Genomic DNA, 12089 nt, shown 5'->3' on the forward strand with positions numbered 1-12089 from the left:
GTCGATGATAGATATGTGTCTAAAAACCCTGAGATTTTTTTTCCTTTTTTTTTTTTTTTTTCCTTGTCAGTTTATAATAGAACTCTTTAATGATTTCATTTAAAACTGAAGTTTTTAATGGAAAAATTCATCCCTTCCTTTGGGAAGGATGTGTGCATCTTCACACATGCAAGATCCCTGAAATGGCTGTGATTCAGACCCCTTTCTTAGCCAATGGAAACAGGCAGATATCTGTAAGAATTTGGCATATCTGAGTTAGAGGCTTCAAGAGGCAATGTGAGCATCTTCCCATCTCAGTGTGTTTGGATTTATTTCAATAAATGGTCAGAAATATTAAATTGATTTGCTGTTAGTTTTATTTGGAGGATGGGATTCTTTAATAAAAATGGCTGGTTTATGCATGAAGAATATCTTAAGATTTGAATATTTAAATATTTCCACATTAGTCAGTGTCTTCATTTGAGTCTCCATTGACATCAAGTAGTGACTGTTGAGAACAAGCAAAACTTTGTCTCTATTTTAAGTCTATTTATGTGCTTTTGTTGCTTCATAATAAAATTGGAAAATACATTACAGATTTACTATAATTGTAATTTCAATTCAAAGGGAAGAAAATTTCCATAGAATTTTATCTTGATAGTGGAAAGGTTTAATATAATTGTCATAATCATAGAAAGGCAATAAACATTTTCCTAATGGGTTTTCATTTATTAAATGAAACTTAACTAGGCAGACACCACTTCTCATTCCTTCTCTGAAAGCAGTGGGCTTTTGATACTGATAACCATGTGATATTTAGATCTGTACTCTATATCACTTATGTAGGATTACTAGAAGTACTTCACATTATGGATTGCTCTATATTAGGAGTCACTTATTCTGAACTGACAAGGAGCTTACAGTTCTCTAATGAAAATTTGTGAGGCTAACAACAATTTTATTTACAAAGCAGGGGAGGAGGGAGAACCAAAGATTTTCTCCCATCCCTGTCCATTTTTTTTTGGTACCTTTTTCAAGAGTTTTCCAGTTTATTAATAGGAACTTCCAGCATTCTGGTGCTTTGACCAGTTCCTAGAAGTGTGCTTTCTTCTTGGGCTTATTCACCCTATCAGGGCATTAGTAATAGACATGACTTCAGGGGATTTACTTTTGTTTTCTTTACTTACTTTAGAACTTAAAAAGTGACCTGTGTGCTTGTACATGTCATTTGCTTTTGGTAACTGTTTTCAGGGTTTCATTCTGCCAGAAACACAATCACAAATTCCAAGTCCTTCTTTATGCTTAGCATTACTTATCTTAATGCTCTGCCAAGCTACAAAGAAGTTGGAAAAACATCTATTTATCTTCCTAGCAGGGCAGTCTAGCAGGAAAGATTCTTTCTGATCCAAAAGTAAATGACTAGAGGAAGACTCATAGTATCAGAAATCCCACAGCTCCCATGTTGTTGTTGCAGGTGGCATTACAAAGTCTGGGAAACTTGGTAGGTGGAGAGAGTGGATCATCTGAGAGCTAATTAGTGAGAGCTGGGCTAGTGAACAGAACAACAGCAAACTTGTGGGGGAAAGGGGTAACACTGGGACAGTTACCGTTTTACTGTGATTATCCTTTCTTTTCTCCTCTCCCCAGAAGCTTTGGGTTGGATGTGTACAGATCTGCATCCATCTCTTTTAGGGTGAGCTGCAGCAGGGTAGTCATGTGCATCTGACAGCTGTAGGCTGTAATTGTTTTATTCCAGTTAGTGTGTGCTTGCATTTTGTCTGCTATTCTGTCCAGCTTTTCCTTATTTTAAGAATACATTGGTATGTATTCTGTATTCTGGTATGTATTCTGATACAAAATTTTTAAGGAATAATACTGCTAATGTACTATTTCTATGTTAAATTTACAAGATTGATACCTAATGTGGAAGAGCCATGGGTATGCGTTTTGCTTGAGTAATTTCAGTCCATGTATTTGAAACAGTGCCTTAACTGCTAGGCAATAAATGAATCCCACCTTGTCATTCTCACTGGAGTCCATCTTGCATTGGATAATTAAATAGATCCTGGGGAAAAAAGTGAGAAAGAAGTAGTTTTTATCCTGGTTGCAAGGACTCAAGTCCGCAAGGAGTCCATCTTGGTTCTCAGGTTATTTCACTAAGTTACTTCTGTGCAGTGGCGTCAACAGGAAGGTTTGATGGGTATAGACCCCAGACTATGCTATAACATTGTGGTTTGGATGCTCCTCTGGGATGCGGAAGAAGGGAGCATAAGTTTCCTTTGGCAGAGGAGTAACTCCAGTGGCTGTACTGCATCCTGAATAGATGGCCTCCTCACCAGGCTATTAAGTAAAGAAATCTTTTTTTTTTTTGAGCTCTGCTTGAGGGATTTTGGTCCTTCGCTTCCAACTTGACAGGCATAACTCTAATGCTTATTGTTACATGTGTTTTGCCAGTACCCAAAGAAACAATTTTGATTTTTTCCCAACAAAACTTCCATTTTTCTGGATTTCCAGAATTTTTTGGATTTTGTTACTTACCCTGTGTGGCTGTTAAGTTTGATACAGTTCAGTATTTTGGCTGCCTGCTCTTGCTCCATTGACAGCATGGTAACAACTGTGAAACCATTTGAGAAAAGATACTAGCAGAAAAATCAGCTGAAAGTTGCTGGGAATGTGTTACAACTGATTTTTTTCATGTTTGTATTGCGTGGAAAATAAATATAAACTTTAAAATATATTTGTGATGAAAAGTGCTCATTTTAATCTTAAAATCCCTAAAGGGTGTGAAGATTCTGTGAGGCAAGAGGTGGTGTGGGAGAAGACACAGTCAATGCTAGTTATAGTCTGAAGTATTTGATTCTTGTACAGGCAAGGAAATTTTTTTTTTATTTTTTCCCTACTTACTTGAATCTCATGCCTGAATATATTACTACTTGATGAAAATTTTCTTAGCTTGCTTCATGAGGGTTCTGAGTCATTAGCAGCTACATTTTTAAAATGAACTGAGTTTTCCTAAAACTGCAGCATCTGTTTTTGACTTAGTAATTTGTGTAGTCTCATGAGGTAATAACCCCTTGACTAAATATCAGTGTGCTAAATGTAGTATGTGTTTAGTGTTGCCTGATGCTAAATTGTTCTCCTTATTAAAAACTTGTTTGTGGACTGCCTTGAATAGGTCACAGCAAGGATTGCTCCAAGTCCGGTGTCAAACCATAGAAGTGGGTGAAATGCTTGACACTCACCTCTTCACTAATGCTAACAAATTGAGAAAGAAGGGGTGTCACATGCTAAAAATGTAATTGGGGTTAATATATAACATCCCCAACCTCATACCCAGTGTAATTCTCCCTTTTTTAGTGCCTCCACTTCTCCTGCACATGTTATCATGTGTGTTTGTTGCCACCAGCCCCTCACTGAACAAATCTTGAGGTTACTAAGACTCCTTTCTATCACGTGAGAACAATGGGCTTCATGTGTACTTTAAATGTGCCATGATTGCAGAAATGTTTCCCAGGCTTTCCCCATGGGTCAGGGCATGGTGTAAAAAGTGGTGTTTACCTACCTTGCAAGAGGTCAAGATGTCCAAGCAGAACTGTGTTCACATATTCAGCACCATAGAAACTTAGTTAGCACTCTGGTTTTGTGTGTAACATGTAATTTTTATTTCATTGATGATGGGGTGTTCTATTATGTTTTTTTCTGCACAATTTGTAACCAGATTAAATGTGAAATTAGTAAGAGCCATTCCATGTCCTGCATTGGCAATATAGCTCCAAAAATGTCCCTTTTATATAAAATGAATAATATCTTTGTCAAAATCTCTATAGCCAGGTAATGTTCCAACAAAGAAATGCTTTTTCTTTAGGTAAGGATGGGGCTGTAGTTCTTTTACTTTACCAGGAATTTTGCCTCTTGCAAAAAGAGATAACATACTGAAAGGTTTTCTCATTATTCATTTGCATTAAAACAAAAGAACTCTTGGTAAATATCTCTACATGAATGTTAAAATCCATATAGCATTAGACAGCATTAAAAACTATGCATAAATTTCTGAAGAATAATATTTGTGTTTCTCATCACAACTGGCAGAGCAAAATCAGCAACAAATGGCTTGATTGCTTTCATTTATTTAATAATTCTTCCCCAAAAAATGACAAACTGTGATTTTCTGGCCCCAGGTTGTGCCATTGCTCAGAAGATAACATTATCTTCCACAATCTTTCCTGGAATATGGTACACGTCTTACCTTAGAATTGCTAGAATGGCAGTTGACAGAGATTTCCTTTTAAACTTTCCAGAGTTTACATGCAGCTCTTAATGGAGAGAGGAGCAGGCAGGAGGTTCCTTTCCTATGCACTGTCCTTGTGAGTCAGGAGAGATCCCGGTGCCAAGTGCTGGTTATGTGAGAGGCCTGAAACCTGGTGGACAACCAGTGTCCAGAGCAAGATCTTTACTTGTTACTGGTGCCAGATTTTAATGGCAAAGCATTTTGTGTTGTTACATTTGTATAGTTCAAAGTAGTTACAGAATTTTAAATGAGAAAAACAAAAACAATACCAAACAAAAAACTCAAAAAAAAAAACAAAATGAAAAACCCCCAAGACTTCTGTCTCCATTATCAAGAAATTTTCCTTTCCCTTATTATAGCTGTAAGGACCTATCACCACATGCTATCTTCTAAAGCAAAACCAGTCTCTGGCTGTTACATGTGAACACACATAGCAGGAAAAGTCTTAAAGGGTTCTAAGTGTCTTAATAGTCATCTCTCAACACAGAGGTACTGCAGGGGAGAGGTGGTTTCCTTGGTAATTATGCTGAGTTTCTTGTATGACATTTGTTATCCCTTCAGGACTGTTGCCATTTGGACTTCATCGGGTTTTTCAGATGAAGAATTACCTTTTTTGGCCATGTGCTGTTTTTTAATATCTTTTGGCTATTTGTCATCTGGGATGACTTATCTGTGTTACTCATAATAGAAAAGAAACATGGTAAGATTTTGATGATGCCTTCCAGAGTAGCAATTAAAAATTTGTCAGAACACTTCTAAAATAATTAAAACCTTTCCTGCTAAAATTAGGCATTTCTGGAAACATGAACCCTTAGGCCTGGTGCTCCAGGCAGCAAAAGTAGCTCAAGATTAAGCTATAAAAACTTCTGAATGTCTTGACAATTGAATTTTAAAGAATTAGAAGTCTGAGAGTCAGCCATGTCTAAGGCTGTACAAACCACAAGATCTTTAGAATGTGTTTCTAGGACAGCTTTTATTTGTAGGCAGGCCTTGAGAGCTTCAAATGCTCTTTCTTTTTTCTATTTCCCCCATTAGTGCAGAGAGAAGATGACAGGTATTACTGGGCTTCTGGCAAGTTGCAGTCTGCTGGGATTGATGTGTTAAATATCTTTCCTTTAATAAAATACTTCACTTGGTTAAGTGCTCATGTTAAAGAACTAGGTGGATTTTGAAAATATGCTGTGAGTGAAAGTGTAGGTGAGCTGTGGACTCACAAGCTGTGAAACTTTGAAGTTTAAAAAAATAAGGTGGGGGGTTTGAGGGTATAATCTGTCAGTTCTTTTCCCCAGATTTCTTGATAAACAGTTAAATTACAGTTTCTATTGGATTATAGCAATTTGCTCCCAAAAGTTTTTGTTCATTACATTTTTTTTTCATCTTTCACAAGAGACTCCTTTAATGTCTCAGTCAGCCTGTAAGATGTCAGACTTCTGCTTAGAGACAGTGGGGAACCACACAGGGCATTGACTTTCAGGAGTGGCTTTTGCTTTATGGATCGATCATCTGAAACTCAGCTGGAAGAATTTGTAAGGTGTTGGATGTGTTTTGTGTTCCTGTTCAGCAGTTACCAGAGATGTTGTTACGGGCTTGTAGTACAATGACAGTTGATGTTTTATTCTAGATACCTTCATGGAAAAAGACCGCAAAGTGGAGAACTACTAAAACCAAAATCACTCTTGAGAAAGAGAAGTAACTGGTGGGTGTTCATGCTTCCTAAACACTGATCCTGAGTCCGTTTTGGGAACATGTCCCTCTCATTTACTGACATGCAGGGAAGTTTAGGCATGAATTGAAGACCAAAGATCAGACTTGTTTCAACACTTCTGCCTTTCTTTTTACCTTGCATTAGTATTATCATGTTGCTCTTTGTGTTCCAGTTTCATCTTTTTCTCCTTCTTGGTGTACACAGCCTTCCCTCTTCTCTTTATGTTTCCAGAGAGTAGGAATAAGCCGGGTGTTTACAAAAGTGAGGGTGCTTTCTGAGCCTCTTCTCTCTAGTTGTCTTCTTTTTTTTTTTTTTTTTTTCCTTTTTTCTGGTATCTTCAGGCAGTTTGAAGAACCAACCATGCTTTACATGGCTTCATCTGTTTCCATGGATGAAAATGTGTCCTGGTTACAGATTCAAATTTTCTAATCATTGAGTGGCAAATAGTCTTTCTAATCGCAGGCTTTGTGTTAGACAAGATTTTTTTAAAAGGAATATATTTTTCCAGGTCTTCCTACTTCCCTTATTTCTTTCTCACCCCTTTGTTCTCTTGCACAGAAATCATAGCAATACTGAAGTCATAGCAATACTCTTAGTGTATAGCAGCGAGTGTATGAAAGCCCACCACCTTAATATGCATTTCAGTTGTCCACTTAATTTTATAATGTCAAGCTTAATTACATTTTGTGTATTTTGTGGCTTTTTTTTTTTTTACTCCTCCAACCTAACCAGGATCCCAGCATTATTTGGCCAATGAAATGTAAATGTCAAATGAAAATTTGACTGCCTTAAAATAGTAGTGCTCCAGAGGGCAGCTTGTCCTACTGAAAATGAAGCCAGAAGTTGTCCAGAGAGGCTTTGAAGTCTCCAAGCTTGGTGATTCTCAAAAGATTCCTGGGCACCCAGCTCTAGGTGTCCCTGCTTGAGCAGAGGGTGGACCAAGTGACCTTTGGAGGTCCTTGCCAGCCTCAATCATTCTCTGATTCTCCAGAGGTTTTCTCTGTGTGCACAGGGGGAAAATTCTGTACCTTTCATTTCTTTCAAATAGCTGCTATTTGGCAGGTACTCTAATGTATGTAGGTATGAACTAATGTGCCTGGAACATTAATGTTTTCATAGGGCACAGTCTTATGGGTGCCTAATTGAGATTAAGTATTTACCTATGTGCTTTAAGTGTCTTAATTTCTTTTTTATCCTGGACCATTACCAAGTATTCATTAGTGTCTGTGATGGAGTATTTCTATCTATCACTTCACCAAAGTTCTTAAAAATATTATGATTTCACTGTATTTAAATAAGAGTTAATCCTAATCTGTGTGTGCTGTGCAATATAAAAACTTTTCTGCCCTGAGCAGAATGAAGTGAGTTGTCAGTGGTAGTCTTCCTGTTCTGCAGAGGACTGGTGGAGGAGAGGAACTGGTGTGCTTAGAGATCAGTGCTTCTGGTTAGGATGCCTGGGGTCCTCATTCATGGCTGGGCCGCAGTGATTATGTAGGGAGCATTATTTTCAGGGTAAATGTCTCATAAAGATTACCCTTAAGTAACCCCCTAGTTAAATAGTGAGGGAAGATGTGATAAAAATAGAAAAAATAATAAAGTAAAACAGATTTTCTGCTTTTACCTATCAAGTAGTCTTTGCAATGAAATACCCCCAGGCTGGGGTGAACCTGTTTGAGAGACAAGTTAGGTTTACTTTTGGAGATGTATACTGGCAAACAAAGAAAAATAAAAGTAAAATTGTTATTTGAATATCAGTCTGATGGTTCCTTAATGGCCTGAACGCCTGAAGGAAACATCCCAATCACACTATTGCTCAAAATTAGCTAAATTAGTGATACCAATAAAAAGTAAATCTGATATTTTGTGTTCTTTGGGGTATATATGTTCGCGAATGTAGCTCTGAGCTGTCGGAGCGTTGTTCCGTGCTCAGGCTGGAGCAGACGCCGCGGTCCGTGACCTTGCGGATCCCACCTTGTGCTCGCTGTGCTCTCGGCGTGCGCTCGGCGCGGCCGCGGCGCGGTGCCCGAGCCGGAGCAGCAGTTCCGCAGCCGAGCGCTGGAGGGCTCCGCAGACTGACGGCTGCCCGGGGATTTTAAGGGAATTGCTGCATTGTACCTGCGCAGGGTTTAATGCTTGCCGGGCCATTTGGCTATTTGCCATAATTGGCTTTCCATTCCCTTGATTGGAATCATAGATAAAAATTTGCTAATCCACTTTCTTTGCTGAAAGTATTAGAAAAGTAATCCATCTTTTAAAAATGCTCGAACAAAATCATGTGGTATAAAGAGTACTTTATGGAATAATGAGATTAATGAGAACTGTAAGGCATATGCAATTTTAAAACGTTTTTCTATGGGTTTAAGGGGAAAAATGCAATCTGGGCACTATAAAGCCATAAGTACTTCCTTTTTTTATGCATTACCTTTTAAATGTGCATTACATGTTATGCTTTTGTCTACATGATGAAATGTGAGTATGTATTTAGGAAGAAGGATCTGCTATTTATTTGTAATTTTAAAAACGTTTGAAAATACCTGATTCAAACTTCTTGGCTGTGTTTTTTCCCTCCCTCTCCCCTCTTCTGCCCACAGGGCATCAGAGCACGGATTTTGGAAACCCTTGTAATGCTCATTCTTCTTGCACTGCTTATCCTTGGAATCGTATGGGTGGCTTCAGCACTCATAGACAACGATGCTGCCAGTATGGAGTCTTTATATGGTATGGAATGCAAAAGAAGCTTCACCCAGTTTCATTGTAAATACAGAAATGCCGGTTTCCAGTTAAATGTATTTCTAGTACATGGTGTGTGAGTATTGCACAGGTTGTGAAGAGGTGTCTTAATTCAGTCAGCACCATTTTGATGTTAAGTTCTGTGACATAAGTAGCCTCTTGGTAATAAGCTAAAGCTGTGCTCAATGTTTTCTTTCCAGACCTCTGGGAATTCTACCTCCCGTATTTATATTCCTGTATATCACTGATGGGATGCTTGTTACTTCTGTGTAAGTGTTTACCTCGTTATTCCAAAAGATGAATGATATTATGGTGGGGGATTTTTTGTGTATTGTGTTCATTTTTTTTAAGGTTAAAGGAAGCTTTTTGATTGTGAAAGTTGAGTGGGATTTCTTTTTCTGCTTAAATTTAGGTGTGAATTTGTTAGTTTTGTGTTCTGAAGTTTAAATAAATGGTACCTTACATTTTCAACTTTTGAGAAACTTTACATCTCACAGTTTCAACTTCTAACTTGTTAAAACAGATAGTAGAAAAATAGGGACTCCATTCTGCAAAGAAAAGCACAATTTTTAAGTGAAATGTCTGCAGGAGGCCAGTAGTATGGTGAGAAAATGATTTTGGAACATTTTGTCCTATATTCAGTAAATTACCATTCTTCCTTTTGTAATTGAAAATGTTGCTGTATAGGCAGAAGTTGTAAGACAGTGCAGCCAGCTTTCATAATCACACAGCTGGTCTCTGGCCAGTCTGCAGGTCAGTTACACAATTGCATTTGAACCAAATGCAGTAAAAACCCAACCTTACATCGACTGCTCCTAACCAGAGTTCAGTCATCCACATTTAGGGGAATAAAGAAACACTATGGAAGGCTCCAAATCCCATTTATAATCTCAGCCCCCTCCTGGAATAGTTTCTAGAAAATTGCTGAGGGGGACAGAACATCTCCCTTTCTAGATTACTATGGTTTCATCTCTTCGCCAAGCTTGACATGGGGATGTCACTGTGGAAAAAGGGTGGGGAATGGTCATTTGTGATATCCTTTAAACAGAGCTATGAAAGAGACCTCGGTGAGTCTCCTTAGGTTCTCTGTATGTGCAGATTTTCAAATCCACTTTGGAGGAAGGTGGGAGGATTAAACAATGTGCTTTTCAACGTCTCATGCAGGCTGTTCCAGAGTGGCATTCACAGAGGTGTTGAACATTTTCATGGGAAGTTGGTTTACAGAACTTCAAATCTGCCCTGCAGTTTGCTTCAGCATAGCTGAAAACTCTGCCTCTGTACTGGGACTGTTGCAAACCAGTTCACTGAAATTGTTGCAACTAAGTGCCAGATTTTGAAAATGTGTAGCTTAAGCAAAACACTGAGGTGAGGCTCCTCCAAACTGTTAGATCTGTGTAGCTGGAAGGGCAGTATACAGCAGTGGGGCAGCTTCTAGGGTAGAGCTTTAGATCTTCAACTGGTTTAATTGCTGAAACAGTGTTTGAGTAAAGCTTATTGCAGTGGTGATTTGGAGCATCACTTCATTTTTCTTTTCTCCTTTTCCTGCAGGATTCTTCTGCGTTAAAGGCAGACTAGCTTAAGTTAGATTTTTCAATACTCTTGTATTTTTTTTCTAATATGCAATAGCTACAGTGAAACACTAGTTAATAAAAATAAATGCAATCCTCACAATTAAGTATCGTCTCAATTTTTTGGCAACAATGTTTTATTATAATGGAAAATATAGATGTACATGCTCATCCATATTGTTATAAATTCCTTCATCTCTGACACATTTCAGTATTTGAAGGCTGTTTTCCCTAAACTGTTGTTTTCTGCTACTAATTTTCAATTATCATGGTAAAAGAATGGTTCAAGAAACATACATGCATCATTCCTGGAAACCATCACAGGCTAGGATCAGAAAGGCCTGCTGTTATTTCATAGAAAATAACCTAAAGTCTGGTAGCTGAGACTACTGTCAGTGGAAGGTGAAGGATAACTTTCAGAGCAAAGCAGCTTCAGGATCTCTTGTGCTAAAAGATGAAATGTGCCCGAGATGTTCTCCAGTGCTATGGCCAGCCAGTGTCACTCCATCCAGGATATTGCAGTTGGCAGGTGTTTTTGCAGCTTTGGCTCATGATAATGGTCCCTGGGCTTCCTGAACTTCAGAACTGCACTGAGAATCATTTGGGAAAGTGTTAACTGGCCCCAGGCAAGTCATGCCAGGAATAGTTCTAAGAATTTACTGGTATAGGCAATCCAATCTTAAACCCCAGGAATGCATCCTGGCACTGCTGAATTTACTAGTGAAGACAAAGCCTCTGGTGCTGCATACTTTAAATAAATAATTAGTTGAGCAAGTTTAAGATCTCTGATTATATGGTATTCCTTGTTGACAAAAGAAAAAAAAAATCACAGTTAAGCTCGTGGAAGGGAGAAATACTTGTCTTCTTCAAAATCTGTGTGATTGCCATGTGCTTAAAAGTTTATATTGGAGCTTTAAGATCTTGCTGTTCTTTTCAAAACCGAAAGAATGATTATATGTGGAATAGCACACTAAGCATCCAAATAAAAAACTGGTCTTTGGCTTACAAATGACTGTTCTGCATGCTCTTCCTTCCCCTGCAGTGTGCACGCCAGTGGGGCTCTCACGGATGTTTACAGTAATGGGGCAGTTGCTGGTGAAGCCGACAGTAAGTGCTACACAATTCTGTCCTCCTGTGCTACCTGTGAGAAGGTAGAATGATGGTACATGGGTACTTTCTTCTAGAATGCTTACACTTCTGCAGAACTCTTCAGTTCATTGGTGTTTCTATAACCACTATAGATGTACTTGTTTCACGTTTTTCATACAGCACAAAAGTCTGTTTTTTCCCAAAGTTTTTCCTAAAATAATGCAGACTTCCTCTGATTTTTCAATTTATGTCAGTGCTTCTAATAGTATTTATTACCAGTATTTCCTGCTGTGTTTTACCAATGCCTGAAAAGCGTGAGCATTTCTAAGTTCAGGAGCAAAGAATACAAGTGCAAACGAAGTCTGGAAACAAGGATACCTGGGGGTACACACAGATGGGTGAAATGTGGGTAGTTGTCATCTTTAAGAGCTTGGTACACACAGATGCTCTTTGGTTCATGTTCTGAATGCTGTGAGGGAAGGGAGAAGTTTGTACCACATACAAGTGCTCTAATGAGTTCAGTGTCACGTGTCCTAGTTCGTATTTACTAAAATTTGGGTGCACTTACATCTTGCATTCCTTTTCATTAATCAGTTCAACCCTGGAACTACGAAGAAAATACCTACTATTTTTATCTTTCATCTCAAAGCACCTGGTAGCTGAGGCAGACTGACTTCATTTATTTGGTTTTAGCTACCAATAGCAATTTGTATTTGCATGAAATACTGGC

At 38.3% G+C, this 12089-nt stretch overlaps 1 protein-coding gene across 3 annotated transcripts in view; it reads left to right on the forward strand.

Annotated features, from left to right (window-relative positions):
- LMBR1 (limb development membrane protein 1) overlaps window positions 1-12089 on the forward strand; it is a 67278-nt gene that overhangs the window by 33132 nt on the left and 22057 nt on the right. For 2 of the 3 annotated variants that reach the window (XM_066200813.1, XM_066200822.1), the window contains 3 exons: window positions 8564-8690; window positions 8903-8971; window positions 11313-11377. In XM_066200813.1, the coding sequence (XP_066056910.1) occupies window positions 8564-8690; window positions 8903-8971; window positions 11313-11377 (261 nt within the window). Of the gene's footprint in view, window positions 1-5894; window positions 5964-8563; window positions 8691-8902; window positions 8972-11312; window positions 11378-12089 lie in introns of those variants that run through there. The other variant, XM_066200831.1, reaches the window with a different exon arrangement.

This window comes from Chamaea fasciata, unplaced genomic scaffold (assembly GCF_029207755.1).
Source record: "Chamaea fasciata isolate MVZ Bird 193981 ecotype frontalis unplaced genomic scaffold, bChaFas1.0.hap1 SCAF_1, whole genome shotgun sequence".
NCBI classification, from domain to species: domain Eukaryota; kingdom Metazoa; phylum Chordata; class Aves; order Passeriformes; family Sylviidae; genus Chamaea; species Chamaea fasciata.